General features: G+C 43.4%; 1 protein-coding gene across 1 annotated transcript in view; it reads right to left on the minus strand.

Moving 5' to 3' along the window:
- LOC126456052 (protein dissatisfaction) overlaps nucleotides 1-19,228 on the minus strand; it is a 63,694-nt gene that overhangs the window by 20,423 nt on the left and 24,043 nt on the right. Inside the window, exon 3 of the mRNA XM_050091810.1 lies at nucleotides 10,264-10,451. Coding sequence (XP_049947767.1) covers nucleotides 10,264-10,451 — 188 coding nt within the window. The remainder of the gene's footprint in view (nucleotides 1-10,263; nucleotides 10,452-19,228) is intronic.

A 19,228-nucleotide genomic window follows, 5' to 3' on the forward strand; every position in this document is an offset into this window, starting at 1 on the left:
GTAGAAATAATCTAGAACTCGTCAAGCCATGTTCGGAGCGCATTTTCATCCAGAAAGGAAGTTCCTCGAAGATTATTCGATAAAGATAGGAAAAGGTGAAAATGTGAGGGCGCAGGATGAGGTGGGTTTGAAATGACTTCCCAAGCAAACTCCTGTATGGTGTGTTTTGTCTGTCTAGCAGAATGCGGGCGGGCGTTAATGTGGCTTACCACCACTTCACGCAATCTTCCTGGTCGTTGTTCTTAGACTGCGCCTGCAAGACGTCTCAGTCGTTGACAATAAATGTCAGCGGTGATGGTTACCCCTCAGGGAAGCAATTCATAGTACACCACTCTACCGCTGTTCCACCAGACACATAAAGTTATGTAAATACATAAAACTGCAACCAGTCACTGGTCACAGTGACTGGTAGCAGTTTTATGTATTTACCAGGTGATCAAAAAATCAGTATACATTTGAAAACTTAATAAACCACGGAATAATGTAGATAGCGAGGTAAAAATTGATACACATGCTTGGAATGACATGGGGTTTTATTCGAACAAAAAAAAAAAAAAGTTGACAAAATGTCCGACAAATGGCGCTGGACAGCAAAACGTCAGTGACGGCGCATGCCAATTGTGTATAAAAGGAGCTGTAATGAGAGAGAGAGAATCAGATGCGCCAGCAGTCGCAGCATGTTGACGTTACCTGAAAAGGCGCGTTTAGTGAAGCTGTATTATCAGAATGGGGAATGTGCTAGTTCTGCGTTACGATCCTATCGCCATAGGAAGGGGATTCGAATGGGTAAAGGTCGGTTAACAAAGGCAGCTGTGGCGAGAATGATTTCGAAGTTCGAAGCCACGGGTTGTTTAGACGATAGACCCCGTAGTGACCGGCCGAGCACAAGGCTGCTGAGACAGTTCAGGAAGAAATGGAGACTGTAGCGGGTTCGTCTATGCACGGGGAAGTCAGCGCTCGTGCAGTCGCACGTCGCACCGGTATTCCATACACTACTCTTTGGTTGGCACTGAGGCGTACCCTCCGATGCTATCCGTACAAAATCCATCGGCATCGTGAACTGTTACCTGGTGATTTAGTGAAGCGGAGGGCATTTGCGGTGTGGGCGTTTCAAAAGATGGCGGAAGATGACGATTGGTTGAGTAACGTGTTGTGGAACGACGAAGCTCATTTCACGCTCCGAGGGTCTGTCAACGCCCACAACTGCAGAATTTGGGCTACCGAAAATCCAAGAACTGTCGTGGAAACTCCATTGCACGACGAGAAAGTCACGGTATGGGTTGGATTTACCACATCTACCGTTATCGGGCCGTTTTTCTTCGAGGAAATGCGTGATTCTGGCTTTGTAAGTGCTACCGTGGTGGGTGAGAGGTACGCCGATATGTTACAGAATCGCATCATCTCCAGCCTGGTTGATAAACGCCTGCTGGAACGTACGATGTTTATGCAGGATGGCGCTCCACCCCATATTGCTAGACGCGTGAAAGATCTCTTGCGCGCGTCGTTTGGTGATGATCGTGTGCTCAGCCGCCACTTTCATCATGCTTGGCCTCCCAAGTCCCCAGACCTCAGTCCGTACGATTATTGGCTTTGGGGTTACCTGAAGTCGCAAGTGTATCGTGATCGACCGACATCTCTAGGGATGCTGAAAGACAAAATCCGACGCCAATGCCTCACCATAACTCCGGACATGCTTTACAGTGCTGTTCACAACATTATTCCTCGACTACAGCTATTGTTGAGGAATGATGGTGGACATATTGAGAATTTCCTGTAAAGAACATCATCTTTGCTTTGTCTTACTTTGTTATGCTAATTATTTCTAATCTGATCAGATGAAGCGCCATCTGTCGGACATTTTTTGAACTTTTGTATTTTTTTGGTTCTAATAAAACCCCTTGTCATTCCAAGCATGTGTTTCAATTTGTACCTCTCTGTCTACATTATTCCGTGATTTATTCAGTTTTCAAATTTATACTGACTTTTTGATCACCCAGTACATTGAATTAACAGTCACATGTTGTAAAACATCCGTAATGATAAGCTTAATTTAAAGCATAACATTATCTTTTGTGGATACACGCAGGTCTTTTTGCGGAGGGTTATTGCTTTGTTTGGGCTCAACCACTCCCTTCTTTTCCTAATGTTAGCATAAAGACACCATTTCTCGTCAACACTAACGATACGGGATGGAACGGTCAGTGTTGTTGACAAGACAAACAGAAATACACATATCGCCACCCGCTGATTTTTGTGATTTTGGCTGACTGCAGGCGGTACTTTGTCTTAGAGCAAGTGGTACCCATATACCCGATTTTCCAATCTTCCACTTTACATGCAAATGTCGCACTATGGTTGAATGATCACACTTCATCACACTTCGCCCGCATCTCGTGGTCGTGCGGTAGCGTTCTCGCTTCCCACGCCCGGGTTCCCGGGTTCGATTCCCGGCGGGGTCAGGGATTTTCTCTGCCTCGTGATGGCTGGGTGTTGTGTGCTGTCCTTAGGTTAGTTAGGTTTAAGTAGTTCTAAGTTCTAGGGGACTTATGACCGCAGCAGTTGAGTCCCATAGTGCTCAGAGCCATTTGAACCATCACACTTCTCGAGTACACTTACGTGAAAAATTGTGGATTAATGCGTTTAAGCGACCTACGTCGAACACCGAAGGTCTTCCGGAACCTGAAAGTTACAAATGTTAAAACGATCCTCCTTAAAACGACAAAAGCAGTTTCTTGCCTTTCTCTATTTCTGTCTGCCTCTGTTGCTGTCACACCCCTATTGAACTAAAGCAGAAGAATATGTTAGAAATGTTCCGATTTCTCCACTTGACACTCTTATTTTCTAGCGCCCACAGCTCCACTCACTATCTCCAAATGACAAAATGACAATACGCTAACTCAAGCAGCAACAGCGAACTACAAATATAAAATGACAATCGATAAATAAACCAATAGCATCCGGAATACCAACATGCAAGGCAAAAACGACACGAACTTGTGTACCAGTCTAATAGAAGGTTCCAACGTGGAGCTATGTACTAGCTGCTCGTGAATCTCAGGGATTGCATGGCTGTGGTCCGTGAAACTTTTTTATCCGTTACGTTTCGTCCAGAGCTGCACTGAACATATTCAGAGGTTCTTCAGTTGTTGTTTTCTAGACTGTTGACGATATGTTCAATTTCCAACATATGTTGCGCAATGACTGACTCTTCGAAGTGGTTGAGCCTGAAAGCATTTATCTGTTCTTGAAGTTTCTTCCTGTTGCATTCTCAACTAGTAATACGTTAGGAAACTTACTCGTCCGTAACATAAAATCAGATACACAAAAATTCAACGACAGTGGAGCGTACTGAGTATTATACTCTAGTTGTCCTGCCTACTATGTGGGGAAACCAGTCAGAAGCTTCCAAATTCGTTTGAAGTACACATACATTCTTTTAGACTCAACTACTTCGAAAAATCAGTGATTGCACAACATACGTTGGAAACGAAACGTACCATCAACAGTGTAGAAAACACTTTGGTAGTACTGTATAATGAAGCCAATGGTAACAACTGGAGATATACCTCCACAAAATTAAAAAAAAACCAGAATCTATTTTAAATGAACAAACAGATTTCGCAAACCACAGTTACTTTCGTAATTTGAAGATCTATTCTAAAGTCATTCGCTGCACGTGTCAGTTGTTTAATAAGTACATCTCTGGCACTACACAGGTATTGTTGTACATGGTGTGATCAAAGAACATCTGTGAAGTGTTTACAAACATTTGTATGCAAATGTGCCTCTTGAGTGGAGTGATATGGGTGAACAGGATGGAGAAAATAATGTATGATGGTGTTAAAAAGTTAAAAACGCTTTTCTTAGATTATGTGGTAAGTTTACGCTGTTCATTTTTCCACTATTTTGCACATATTTTCCGAATTTTTTACGACATTCATAACTTAACATCAAAGTTCTTCATGACAGGAATATGCATTTCACCTGACACGTTCCACATCATTACGAAGTGTCGTGTTCATGATCTATGGAACAAGTACTAATCTGATCTAATCTAATCTAAAAAAACCTCATTCAGGAGCAAAAATAAATCGTGTATTAAAACAAGGTACACCTGATGATGGACCCAAAGTGTCTGAAATGCATTGTGCATTTAATAAAACACGAATATGCGTTTCTTAATTCATACTTCCAACTCTGCTTACTTCTTTTCCCGAATAACCACTTTTCTCGAAAGCCCGATTCACGTGTTTTAATTCGTAGTCGAGCTGTTTGGGCTTGCAAACTGTTTTTGCTCTCGCCACAAAAGTTTTAATCACACCCCTCTCCTGTTGTGTTAATGACTCAGAGAGAGAGAGAGAGAGAGAGAGAGAGAGAGAGAGAGAGAGAGAGAGAGAGAGTATTACCACAAGACGAGATTTCCGTCCTTGTAAAAGGCAGAACTATGCTTCAACGCTTATGAAAGTACCAGCTAATGAGTTATCGCAAATATGAACTCTCACCAAAGAAAATACAAATACAGCTCTAATCAAAATGCCAGAGTAGGCCTATTTGCCACAGTAAATCTCTCTGAAAAGTAATTTAACGAAAGGCGAGCAAACCCTTTTCAAGCATTTAAATGCAGATGAAAAGATATTGGCTCTTACTGATGACATAGTGTACGCTACAGTTGTTATATATCAAAAAGATTATCGTAGCAAAATTTTGAATCTTTGAACGTTTCTCAACCTTTTAACGTGCGCCTTCTGGATTCGAGATGAACAGATATCTGTGCGCCAGATGGCCAGATGGTAGTGTGTAGACTTCTTTAAGTTATTATTACCATTTTTTTCTTTTTATGCACATATTCTATGCACATCTTTCCTCCTTAAACAGCAAATGCTTAGTTATTACTAATACATTTGCACTTATGTTAAAATTTTATGTGTTGCATTCGTGCCAATTCATGAGCAACATTCGGTCTGTTCTTTTATATAGATAATAGACTAAAAGAAAATAGCACATAAATAGATAAGTAAATGATCTTTTAACGTCTTTCTTAAGGAAGACGATATAGCCAATGTACGATTCGCAAGATTCACCAACAGCTAAGGCATTGTGTCGTGAAGGTCTTCATTGTGTGATTAAACTACACTCTGTTACAAAATTCAATGTTTGACTGCTGGTAACAGTAAAATTAATAAAATCCTCTGGGCTACGGCTGCCCGCTTGCGGTCTGGGGCGTCTTGTCACGGTCCGCGCGTCTCTCCCCGTCGGAGGTTCGAGTCCTGTGTCAGGCGTGGGTGTGTGTGTTGTCCATATGGTAAGTTAGTTTAAGTTAGATAAAGTAGTGTGTAAACTTGCAGTCTGGTCCCGTAAGATCTTACCACAAATTTACATAATTTTGTTTCTGACTGACGCTAGTCTGTTCGATTCGAGCGTTGCCAGTTGCTGGTGTCTCCGTCCTTGTTGTCGCACTGCGGCTGTGGTGATCGCCGAGCATGCCGGTTAACTTTAATCGGAATCAAGAAGGCGTCAAGCCCAGTAGTGCCTGGCTAAGGTCCTGAAGAAATGCACGAGTCTTCCGCAGTGGAAGAACAAGGACGATGACGCTAAAAACGGCGTCGAACTTCGCCAGCATTAAAAACTGACGTGACGTCGCGTTTCCGCTCCGCAGTACGAGAGAGAGCAGCACTTGCATGTGAATACGCATCAAAAGCCGTTTTCTTTCCGTCTTAAATCGAAGTTTAAAATGTTTTGAACAAATTTACAGTTTAAAAACCATCTTGAATATCCCTCAGTGTGCAGCCACAACCATGTTCCGGTGCTTTTACACCTCATAACGCGTCTTTAGAGTCGTGTTGGAGATAAATACACTATATAACTATTTTTAGGTATTAGGTAGGTATTAAAATTCATGGAGAAGAAATAAAAACTTTGAGGTTCGCCGATGACATTGTAATTCTGTCAGAGACAGCAAAGGACTTGGAAGAGCAGTTGAATGGAATGGACAGTGTCTTGAAAGGAGGATATAAGATGAACATCAACAAAAGCAAAACAAGGATAATGGAATGTAGTCTAATTAAGTCGGGTGATGCTGAGGGAATTAGATTAGGAAATGAGGCACTTAAAGTAGTAAAGGAGTTTTGCTATTTGGGGAGCAAAATAACTGATGATGGTCGAAGTGGAGAGGATATAAAATGTAGGCTGGCAATGGCAAGGAAAGCGTTTCTGAAGAAGAGAAATTTGTTAACATCCAGTATTGATTTAAGTGTCAGGAAGTCATTTCTGAAAGTATTCGTATGGAGTGTAGCCATGTATGGAAGTGAAACATGGACGATAAATAGTTTGGACAAGAAGAGAATAGAAGCTTTCGAAATGTGGTGCAACAGAAGAATGCTGAAGATTAGATGGGTAGATCACATAACTAATGAGGAAGTATTGAATAGGATTGGGGAGAAGAGAAGTTTGTGGCACAACTTGACCAGAAGAAGGGATCGGTTGGTAGGACATGTTCTGAGGCATCAAGGGATCACCAATTTAGTATTGGAGGGCAGCGTGGAGGGTAAAAATCGTAGAGGGAGACCAAGAGATGAATACACTAAGCAGATTCAGAAGGATGTAGGTTGCAGTAGGTACTGGGAGATGAAAAAGCTTGCACAGGATAGAGTAGCATGGAGAGCTGCATCAAACCAGTCTTAGGACTGAAGACCACAACAACAACAACAACAACAACAACAACTATTTTTCGAGTTAACAGCCCTGTTGGAAGATACGCCTGTCGATGCTCATGAGTTTTCGCTTGTGTATCTCTGGTTCTGAAACATTGTTTTGCTTATAAAATTTCTGTTGTTTACTGTACCTCTAATATGGTTTAGCCGTAAGAAGGAATCTGGGTGATATAAAGGTGACGAGGAAAACAGTTCGGGCTGCCTTCTTTCATGAAGCTTGTACAGATGGCACTCCACAAAATGGCTCTGAGCACTATGCGACTTAACTTCTGAGGTCATCAGTCGCCTAGAACTTAGAACTAATTAAACCTAACTAACCTAAGGACATCACTTCAAGCAGTGTGGGGTCCGTACCAGATAGGGGTGGTAGAAGAGATAGAGAAGATCCAACCGAGAGTAGCGCACTTCGTTGCAGGATCATTTAGTAATCGCGAAAGCGACTGCCGGCTGGCACTCCACAGCACGGGCCTTGTGACACTGGTATAGACTCATGGTGTGGATACAGGAAAGCACTCGAAGCTGGTGAAGTTTGCGTCAGCATCAGTCCCTGCTATCTGCCGTGTTAGAAGCAATTAGTCTCATTTACAGGAAATTACTGTCGGGTGCTTACATGGGAAGACGCAGAATGTGATCCAATATTTCAACCGTTTGGTATGGAAATGCCTGCCAGAAACATTGCTTGTTGGAACTACGAGATCAAGTGTATCAGGTGCTGTAATTTGTGTTAATAATGGGTCAGTTAGGAAGCGTGAAGTTCTAGAGTTACTTGGAATATATTATGTGTTCAATCGGCGATCGCAGCTGATTCGATGAGATGGCCGGAGCTACAAAAGTCGGCCCTTGTGACAACTAAAGAGAATAGAGTAACAAGGAAAACAATGAAAGGAAGAGAGAAGACGAAAAACATGTAAACCAAAAGATGATGCAATCAAATGTTTTAGAAACAACAGAGGTGAGACACAGATCAAATATAAATCTGAATTGAATTTCCTGAGAATTAAATTTTCTGACTTATTTAATTTATGTACGAAAGATCTATTTGAGCTAGCGTTCTGAAATTTTTTCGGATGTTTCAGGATATTACAGACTATTAACAGGATACTACAGACTATCAACAGGAAGAAAATATATACTGATTATTTACAAGAAAGGAGCTTTAATTTTCATTATCAGGTGTAAATATATCTAGAATAAAAATTTGTGACTGAAATGTCAGGATTGTAGTCTGCTCAACAGACATGTTCTTAATGTGTACTTGAAGCCTGAAGCATCTGAGTAAGATACTGCATAGATTCCAAAGAAAGAACGCTAAATAAAGAAGGAAATTTACTGATCTTCACTAAAGTATTGTAATAGAGTCAATTTGAGAACTAATGTGGGTAGTTTATATATAAAGATGTTCAGCAATATATACTCCTATTGTCCTATAATTTTCATGCTGCTAAGAGTTCACGTTTCTCAGTTAGAGCCGCGTAAACCTAATGCAGATTGTATTTTTCCATGGGTTCACAGGCAAGCTGCCTTAACGTCAGTGAGTGGACATTTCCATCTAATTTTTCAATTTTTGTGTATTTTGCAAAACGTCGCCACATACAAACCTCGCGTTCCTAGCCGAGGTCGCTAATACACGCCTGTGCGGTGATGTTCGATTCGGAAATAAGTCGGTTCGAATCCTGGTGGTGGACGAAACTTCTATTGCGAGTATTTGGCCGACGATATCGAGTTAAATAACGATAGTCACATACATAATAAAATCAATAAATTTTCAGGAGATTTTTGGAACTATAATTTAAAACCTTAAAGAACAAAACGAGGAAAGACACAGAGCTGAAGTTTTACAAATAAATGACTGTGCCTGTCTTCCTCTGTGGCAGTGAATCTTGGGGTGAAAAAAAAAAAAAAAAGAAACAAGACGGATAAGAATATGCTCTTAAAATGGAAAGGGGTGGCGTGAAGCCTAATTGCCTAAATCTTAAAGGGAAGAAGAAGAAGAAAAGGAAGAAAAACATTCATGAAAAGTTACATTTGGAGATGAAATCTGTGTGGATGGGAAAAGAGGACGATGTGGAAGAGAGAAATGAAATAATTAAAAGCCATTACATTGTGGAGACTGTTGAAGATTAACGAATTAATAGTTCCTATATTCAACTAGTCAATGGAAAAAATTGTAACAAATAAGATAATGAACGGAAGAGATAGAATGTTCGGAGATCTATTACGATGTGAGTCGTTTTTGAAAACCGTAGTTGAAGGAATAATAGAAGGAATTAATCCCAGGTGGAGGCCTAGATATGAGTGTACAAGGTAGATCGTTGATGGTGTGGGATGCAATAGTTACACTGCGATCGGCTGGGTGCCCACGTGATTGGAGAGCAATCAAAACATTCTTTGCTTTGTAATGCTATAAGCGCGGGACAAATTAGCGTAATTGAATTCCACTTGTTTTTGCAAAATACCAAATCTTCTTACGTTAATTTTCTTGCTCAAACATATTCCCTCACATAGATTAGATTAGATTAGTACAGTACTTGTTCCATAGATCATGAATGCGACACTTCGTAATGATGTGGAACGTGTCGGGTTAATAAAAGGTCTCTATACAAGATATTACGTTACACAAAATATTACATGAAACTTAATATTTTTAATTTTTTTGTGGGGGTTGGGGAAATTACCCACTTATTATATCCAAAAATTCATCTAATGAGTAGAAGGAGTTGCCATTAAGAAATTATTTTAATTTACTGTTAAATGCTATATGGCTATCTGTCAGCCTTTTGATGCTATTAGGTAAGTGACCAAAGACTTTCGTGGCAGCATAATTTACCCCCTTCTGAGCCAAAGCTAGATTTAACCCTGAGTAGTGAAGATCATCCTTTCTCCTAGTGTTGTAGCCATGTACACTGCTATTACTTTTGAATTCGTTCGGATTGTTAATAACAAATTTCATAAGTGAATATATATGTTGCGAGGCTACAGTGAAGATCTCTAGCTCTTTAAATAAGTGTCTGCAGGATGATCTTGGATGAGCTCCAGCAATTATTCTGCTTACACGCCATATGCGCCACCATCCTCTTATTTGATCGGAAACCTAATTATCCGTTGGTTAGAAGCAGGTTCTGTCAATTTTTCTGTTGCCACTACTGGTATTTTCTCTTACTCGTGGTCTATAGTTATTGATTAAAAAGTAACAAGGTCTGGCACTTGGAGCTACTCAGTGGCTCAAGCTGGCGACGTGTTCGGGTTAGAAAAAATGTTTGTGCGTACAGTAGACCACCTGCGGTGCCACGTGTCAAGAGGTGGTGTACTCACCTGACACTTCTCGGCGGACATGAGAATGTGGAGGAGGCCGGGCGGCGGCGGCTGGTGGTGGGCGGCGAGGAACATGTGCGGGGGCGGCTGGTGCGCCACATGCGGCGCCGGGGGCGGCGGCGGCTGCAGCTGCAGCTTGCCGGAGGCGGCGTCGACGGCGGCGGCGGCTGCTGCTGCTGCTGCTGCTGCGGCGGCGGCGGCGGCGGAGCCCGGGGGCGGCGCCACATGCGGCGGCGGCGGCGGCAGCAGCAGCGGCGGCAGCTCCTTCACCAGCGGCGCCGGGCCCGCCCCCACCGCCCCCACGGCCGGCGGGCCGCCGCCCGCGCCGTGCCCGTGCCCGTGGCCGTGCGGGGGCGGGTGCTTGGGCTTTCGCGGGCCGCGCTCGTGCTGCACGGCTGCAACACGCGCCCCCGCTGCGTCACTCGCCGTCTGCCCCCGCACGCACGCGCACGCATGCGCACACCTCTCCACTACACGCTAGAGGTCAGGGAAGCTGCGAGTGCGAGTCCTGTGTTGAGGGTTGCATACACCGGAGATCGAGGCGCCGCTGTTACGTCACTGCTGTACCGGCTCCCTTCCTTTACGTCGTAACTCCGAGTATGACGAGTCTGACAGCAGTAGCGGTGCTGTCTCACTGAAACGTGCAAGACTGTAAAGGCCCGACGGAAGATGAGTGCACGAAAAAAGGCGAATACGCTCCTCTTTGAGAGACTCTCACAGAAAAGTAAGGGGCCAGCTGCTTCGATACCCATTCCACCTTACTCACCAAAAACTTGGACATGCGAACGTATCCGCGCTCTTTTAACTCAAACGTTCGTAATCCTTCCACCCAGTCTCTCTTTACAGAGAAGCCTTCGTCGTACTCATCGTCTCCCTCCTACAGTTCTGTCTATATATATATAGCGTTATGGTCTCTCCTATTTGTATGCCGCACATAGTGTTCGCGATACTTGGTCTGTGATGTTGTTTATAGAGTTCCAGTCATCTTATCTGCGTTATAACTGTCCTATGTCCTGGTTTCCTAAACTCGGTCTTATATATATATATATGGGTTCAAATGGCTCTGAGCACTATGGGACTCAACATCTGAGGTCATCAGTCCCCTAGAACTACTTAAACCTAACTAACCTAAGGACATCACACACATCCACGCCCGAGGCAGGATTCGAACCTGCGACCGTAGTAGTCACGCGGTTCTGAACTGAAGCGCCTAGAACCGCTCGTCCACCGCGGCCGGCGATTTTTTTTGCCCTGACACGAAACGTTTTCAGCTGCTTCTGTTCTTTGCCCTCTTAGATAAGGCTGCGGTGCTTATATGAAACGAATTCTGTAGGTGAGTAAAGATTTGACCGTTTATTTACATTCTTCGACATATTTACATACTTGAACACACATAAACAACAAATACGTAAGGATAGTATAACACTAACACGAAATGGATTCACATCCAGTGGCAAGTTCACTTTAAACTACTGTATACAAAAGTGCAAAACTTTTTAGTGGTGCACCTACAGTACACTAAAAAACGAGGTGTTTGATTCGGAAGTACGAAGAACTTCGTATGACGAAATAACTGTTTGTAAGGTGCTTACGTCACCAGGTATTTACAGGAAACCGACTCATACCGACAGGTATTTACTTGCTACCAGTTGCCGTCCACCTTTTCAACGTACGGGAGTCGTTCGGACCTTGGTTAAACGAGCGTATGTTGTCTCGGATGCTGAAAATTTATCACAGCAGCTGCAACGTCGAAAGGACGTGTTCAATAATAACGGCTATACGGAGCGGCAAATTCGACGTGCTTTTGAGTTTGGACCTCTACCTGAACCTTCTGAAGACACCTTTAGGTCTGTGGCTTTTCTTCCGTATGCTGGGAATGTGTCTTCCAAGATAGGCAGACTTTTGAAGAAATATGAGATCAGATGTGTTTTTCGTTCGCCAGCTAAGATTTGAGCACTTCTTGGCTCTGTTAAAGGTGATTTAGGTTTGAGGAAGTCTGGCCTTTAGAAAATACCTTGTGAGTGCGGAAAATTTACATTGGCCAAACTATTCGTATCGTCAACGGCAGTTGTATTGAACATCATCGCCGTACACGATTATTACAACCAGATAAATCTGCGGTGGCTGAGCATTGCCTTTCAGAGGACACAGGATGCAATACAATGAGACGCAAGTAGTTGCAAATGCTCGCGGTACTGGGAGCGCTGTTGTACTTCCGATGCATATAAAGGTGCAGTCATTTGCGAGTAGAATCAGTTGTCGGCGAGAGCAGAGTAACTTTTCTCACCTGATGATGACGGCCAGGTGGACCACTGAAATGTTGTGTTCGGATGACAGTTTGATCCGGCTGAAAACCCGACAAGAATTTGAGTGTGATGTCTTTGTGTGACTTTTTCCCTGCTGACTTGGAACTGTTTTACTGTGTTGCTGTTGTTGTATCGGTTATCGGCAGGAGTTGCTAGTAAGCAGCTGGAGGCTGTGGCGTACTGAACTGTCGCTGGTGAACGTACTCCACTTTTCCACGGCAATCGAATCTGGAGTTGTTTTGAACGCGTGTCGCGGGTCATAGCGAGGCTGGCGACCCTTGTTCGGACTGATCCAACAGCGGGGCACAGCAGAGAAGACACCGGGATCTGCCAGTAAATAGATCCGGCAAGTCTTCAGGTTCAGATTGTATACCGATTAGGTTCCTTTCAGATTACTCTGATACAATAGCTCCCTACTTAGCAATCATATACAACCGCTCGCTCACCGATAGATCTGTACCTACAGATTGGAAAATTGCGCAGGTCGCACCAGTGTTTAAGAAGGGTAGTAGGAGTAATCCATCGAACTACAGATCTATATCATTGACGTCGGTTTGCAGTAGTGTTTTGGAGCATATACTGTATTCAAACATTATGAATCACCACAAAGCGAACGATCTATTGATACGTAATCAGCATGGTTTCAGAAAACATTGTCCTTGTGCAACGCAGCTAGCTCTTTATTCGCACGAAGTAATGGCCGCTATCGACAGAGGATCTGAAGTTGATTCCGTATTTCTAGATTTCCGGAAAGTTTTTGACACCGTTCCTCACAAGCGACTTGTAATGAAGCTGCGGGCCTATGGGGTATCGTCTCAGTTGTGCGACTGGATTCGTGATTTCCTGCCAGGAAGGTCGCAGTTCGTAGTAATAGACGGCAAATCATCGAGTAAAACTGGATATCAGGTGTTCCCCAGGGAAGCGTCCTGGGACCTCTGCTGTTCCTGATCTATATAAATGACGTGGGTGACAATCTGAGCAGTTCTCTTAGGCAGTTCGCAGATGATGCTGTAATTTACCGTCTAGTAAGATCATCCGAAGACCAGTATCAGTTGCAAAGCGATTTAGAAAAGATTGCCATATGGTGTGGCAGGTGGAAGTTGACGCTAAATAACGAAAAGTGTGAGGTGATCCACATGAGTTCCAAAAGAAATCCGTTGGAATTCGATTACTCGATAAATAGTACAATTCTTAAGGCTGTCTATTCAACTAAGTACCTGGGTGTTAAAATCACGAACAACTTCAGATGGAAAGACCACATAGATAATATTGTGGGGAAGGCGGGCCAAAGGTTGCGTTTCATTGGCAGGACACTTAGAAGATGCAACAAGTCCACTAAAGAGACAGCTTACACTACACTCGTTCGTCCTCTGTCGGAATATTGCTGCGCGGTGTGGGATCCTTACCAGGTGGGATTGACGGAGGACATCGAAAGGGTGCAAAAAAGGGCAGCTCTTTTTGTATTATCACGTAATAGGGGAGAGAGTATGGCAGATATGATACGCGAGTTGGGATGGAAGTCATTAAAGCAAAGACGTTTTTCGGCGCGGTGAGATCTATTTACGAAGTTTCAGTCACCAACTTTCTCTTCCGAATGCGAAAATATTTCGTTGAGCCCAACCTACATAGGTAGGAATGATCATAAAAATAAAATAAGAGAAATCAGAGTTCGAGCAGAAAGGTTTAGGTGTTCGTTTTTCCCGCGCGCTGTTCGGGAGTGGAATGGTAGGGAGATAGTATGATTGTGGTTCGATGAACTCTCTGCCAAGCACTTAAATGTGAATTGCAGAGTAATCATGTAGATGTAGATGTAGATCGCGTAGCTTGCGCCGCACGCCACGCCCCGCCGAGAGTGCGTGGGTGGTGAGTGCTCTGGTCGCGACCGGAAGCCTGGCTCGGCGCAAAACCGCGGGAGCCCCGAGGCACGCGCGGCGGGACAGTTTCCAGTGTAATGGCTGCGTAGTTCGGTGGCGTACAACTCGGACTGAATCAACAACCGCACGAGGCAGGATTAGGATCGCATCCCACTTTCGGAGATTACTGTTTATTTTACTGCATTTATTTATGTAGAATGTTACACCTGAACACGTAGTGCTCATCTGCGATGCCCGAGGAGTCATGAGACCGAGTTTAGGAAACCAGGACACGGGACAGTTAAAACGCAGACAAGATGTCTGGAACTCTATAAAAAAACATCGCAGACGAAGTATCGCGAGCTCTATGTGCGGCAAACAAATAGGAGAGACAGGTTCCACGTCGGACAGATCAGCAGTACACAGTAAACGACACAGACACAAGCATAGAGCCGGCCGGAGTGGCCGAGCGGTTCTAGGCACTTCAGTCTGGAACTGCGCGACCGCTATGGTCGCAGGTTCGAATCCTGCCTCTGGCATGGATGTGTGTGATGTCCTTAGGTTAGTTAGGTTTAAGTAGTTCTAAGTTCTAGGGGACTGATGACCTCATAAGTTAAGTCCCATAGTGCTCAGAGCCATTTGAACCATTTGAGCCACAAGCACAGATACGGAATCGGGTGAGAACGAGACAAACATACAAACATAGAAAAAGTAAGCGAAGGTTCTACAACACTACATCGAATTAATCTGAATAAAAGAACACTATGTAGCTGTTTGTTATACCATTACATAGCATGTAGCACTATCTGAAGATGTGGCATTTCTTCTTCTTTCGCTGCATCAGGTGTGACTGGCTCGAAGTTTTACCGAACCTTCTCATCTGATGCAATTGTCTATGACATTTTAAAGCAACTCTCAATCTCCACTGTTACCCTAAGTTCGGAAACATATTATAACGTAACATATCAACACATTAAATTAAGTATTACCACTGTCAAGACAACACAATTTTAACAGACGTAACCATACATCCAGAACGTATAAAGGGAAAACTGTCACTTCATATGTAAGTCAAATTTTCAACTCTTGTTCCTTCCATTAAATTTTAAATTAAAATACATCCATAACCTATTACGTAACTTATTATTATCATTGTCTAAGTTGGCAACAAGGTTAAACAACAAGAGCGCGCTGTTGTCCAACCAGCTGCACTTATGCCATTGGGTTTACACTCTCACCCATTTCTAGCGCTCCTCTGTCCTGTTAGCCTTATATACAGAATACTTAATTTCAGTCTCTTTTACCACGTGACACTGCGATACATATTTTAAACCGTTTTCATAATGTTCAGTATGTTTGTAACCATAGTTTATGCCCGCCCAGTTAGCCGCGCGGTCCACGCACGGTTTTCCGGATTGGGAAGGAGCGCCTGGTCCTCCGGCACGAATCTGCCCGGCGGACTTGCATCGAGATCCGGTGAGCCGGCCAGTCTGTGGATGGTTTTTAGGCGGTTTTCCATCTGCCTCGGCGAATGCGGGCTGGTTCCCCTTATTCCGCCTCAGCTATACTGTGTCGGCGATTGGTGAGCAAACAATTTCTTCACGTACGCGTACACCACCATTACTCTACCACGCAAACAAAGGGGTTACACTCGTCTGGTGTGAGACGTTCCCGGGGGGGTCCACCGGGGGCCGAACCGCACAATAACCCTGGGTTCGCTGTGGGACGGCATAGGGGTGAAGTGGACTGCGGTACCAGTCGTGGGGTTGTGGACCACTGCGGCTTCGGCGGGGACGGAACTTCTCCGTCGTTTCTAGGGCCCCCAGTTAACATACAGTACAATACAATATAACTGTAGTTTATAGTTAGTTTGTTACGTGTTACGTTGATAATTTTCACGGAAACGGTTATGACGCGGAACGTGTCGAGTGCATAAGGCACAAAATACATGTATTAAACTTATAGATTTATTTATTCCTATTCAAGAATTCGTCTATGGTATAGCAGGAGTTGTCAAGGAGGTATGATATCAATTTATTTTTGAAACTATTACTGCTGCCTGTCAGACATTTTATTTAATCTGGCAATTTATCGAAAAGTTTTACTGCAGCATATTTTACCGCTTTCTATCCCAAAGATGGGTTAAGTAGAGGATACTGTACATCTTTCTTTCTTGTGGCATTACAATCATGAATGTCACTATTGTTTTTAAACTGGTCCACATTATTGAGAGCGCCGGCCGCTGTGGGCGAGCGGTTCTAGGCGCTTCAGTCCTGAACCGCACTGCTTCTTCGGTCGCAGGTTCGAATCCTGCCTCGGGCATGTGTGTGTGTGTGATGTCCTAAGGTTAGTTAGGTTTAAGTAGTTCTAAGTTCTAGGGGACTGATGAACTCAGATGTTAAGTCCCATACTGCTCAGAGCCATTTGAAGCCATTATGGAGAACAAATTTCTTTAATGAGTAAATTGGCTGTGAGGATACTGTAAGATTTCCTAACCTTTTAAAGCGTTAAGTTACCCCAAAATGTTATACCGTATGACATCGGAGAGTGAAAGTATGTAAAGTATGATACCTTGCTAATTCTATATCCTCAAAATTAGCAATTATTGTGATTGCATAAGTTGCTGAACCTAGTCGCTGTAGGAGATACGAAATATGAACTTTCGAATTAAGATTCTCATCTACATGTACACCCAAAAACTTAATATGCTCTACCCTAACACCAACTTCTGTTGATGTGTTATATTTATTGAAGGAACTGTACTCCTTGCAGTAGAAAATTGGATATACGATAGTGCGCTTTTTCAAAATTCACAGCAAGCCCATTCGCAGAAAACCAATCAGTAGCTTTTCCAAAGACATTATTTGTATCATTTTGTACTGGAGTTTCTTTTAGTGGATTAATAATGATGCTTGTGTCATCAGCAAATAGTGTCAATTTAGCTTATTGTCTCAAATGAGAAAGGAGGATATATATCATGGATTAATTATCTAATGTTGTATTTGAGGAAATGCTAGCTGATGTATGAAATACGAAGTGGAGTGAGGTGCAGACATTTTTTCTTTTATTAACGTTATTTTAATGTATATAATTAAGATTTTATTGACGATCACGGTAGCGGCTTTCTCAATGGTAGGCTGCGGTATGCAATATTCAGACTAGTTTCATTACCGTTTCCCTTTAACTACGTACACTGGTATTAAGAGACGCAGTGGAAACGTTCCGTGTGCCTTCGGTTCACGCCGAGCGAAGTGTCGTGGTCTGCCCAGTGCGCGGTCGAGTTACTCGGCCGGGTGAGCGGCCGCGGGTGTAGAGACACCGCAGCCAATCGTAGGCGCGGAGCCGCAAGACCGACCTGCCGGCTAAGCGCCGTCTATGTCATTGTCTGCTTGAACCGTGCCTCTGTGAGCAATGCAGAGTGGTGTATGTAAACAGGCGAATGTGGACTTAATCCGTGTAAAGTATTTTGTGAACAAAGATTCCGGTTGTCACATGCTGGATTTTGTTACGTGTGGCATTGTGAGCGTCATTTTATTATAACGCTCGTTAGCATTTTTATCGCTTTTGTTGCTGCGTGTGTCGTTCGTGAGAAGAAAAGCAAATGGCATCCTTATGAAAAACTTAAACCTTCACTGCTTATTTGGTGGTTGAAGGGCTGATTCGAGGGTGGGGACCAAAAAACGAGGTGGTCGGTCCTTATTTAGGGTTTCGAAAGTTGTGGTTTGAAATTAGTGGTTACTTGTTAGTAGATATGCGCTCCACAAAAACTATGATTCCCTAGTTTTAGTACGCTACATAAATGACGTAGTAAATGGTAGGTTTGTCGCTAGTACTGGTAGTATTGGTAGGGGTAGTAACATAAACGAATGTGTCACAGAGAAACTGGGAGGTGACGACTGCCGGCCGAAGTGGCCGTGCGGTTAAAGGCGCTGCAGCCTGGAACCGCAAGACCGCTACGGTCGGAGATTCGAATCCTGCCTCGGGCATGGATGTTTGTGATGTCCTTAGGTTAGTTAGGTTTAACTAGTTCTAAGTTCTAGGGGACTAATGACCTCAGCAGTTGAGTCCCATAGTGCTCAGAGCCATTTGAACCATTTTGAAGGTGACGACTTGTCTCTGTTTCTTTGTTTGCTTCGTTGGTGGGTGGGCTGGTTGTCCGCAGCTCGTGGTCTAGTGGTTAGCCGGCAAGGTAGCTCAGCGTGTTCTGTAATAAAAATAACTGAGTGAACAGGTCAACGCTGAACCTGAGCGGATGTCATGGGACGTTCGCCCCAAACAAATGCAACGAACAATAAAGAACAAAATGAGATCAACAAAAAAAGAAGAAAAAGGTAGCCAGCGTTGCTGCTTCTGGATCACGCGGTCCCGGGTTCGCTTCCCGGCCGCTTCTGGGATTTTCTCCGGTCGAGGAATGTGTTTTTGTGTTGTCCTCATCATTTCATCCTCGTTCGGGAAAGTGGAGAGACTGCTCAGTGAAAAGATTGGGAATTTGTACGGGCGCTGATGACCACACAGCTGAGCCACTGACAAACCAAATATCATCATCTTTTGTTTTGCACGTAATAAGAACCGCACATCATTCAGTGCTAGTTCATTATGTATTTTATATCGTTACAGAATACAAACTGCATTTTACAGGCAATAAAAATTAGTTGATCGCCTAACTTCTGCTGTTTCTTGTAACCAAGGTGGTTACTGTTGACGCAACTACGGTTTAGGTGCACGAATATACAAAATATGTATAATTATTCTTGTTATTTTGATAGAGGGTTCTTCATCATGATCAAAGGCAAGAGTTTCCTCTTTTTACTGATAATTGCGGAAGTTGTTAATGAGTAACAGAAGCAGGTTTTATATAAGTTCGAAGAAGTATTGAAGAGATGTTTGGTATATTTCTGTTTTGCATGATAAATCACTATTGTTTCTTTCATTTCTACTACAGCATCCCTCTGGTTCACGCCACAAATCAACAATTTTCGCGTAAAACGTGAATTAAACATTGACAATTTCAGTTTCGATCTAAATACTGTGTACTCTTAAACAAGAG

The sequence above is a fragment of the Schistocerca serialis genome, chromosome 1, assembly GCF_023864345.2.
Source record: "Schistocerca serialis cubense isolate TAMUIC-IGC-003099 chromosome 1, iqSchSeri2.2, whole genome shotgun sequence".
NCBI lineage: Eukaryota > Metazoa > Arthropoda > Insecta > Orthoptera > Acrididae > Schistocerca > Schistocerca serialis.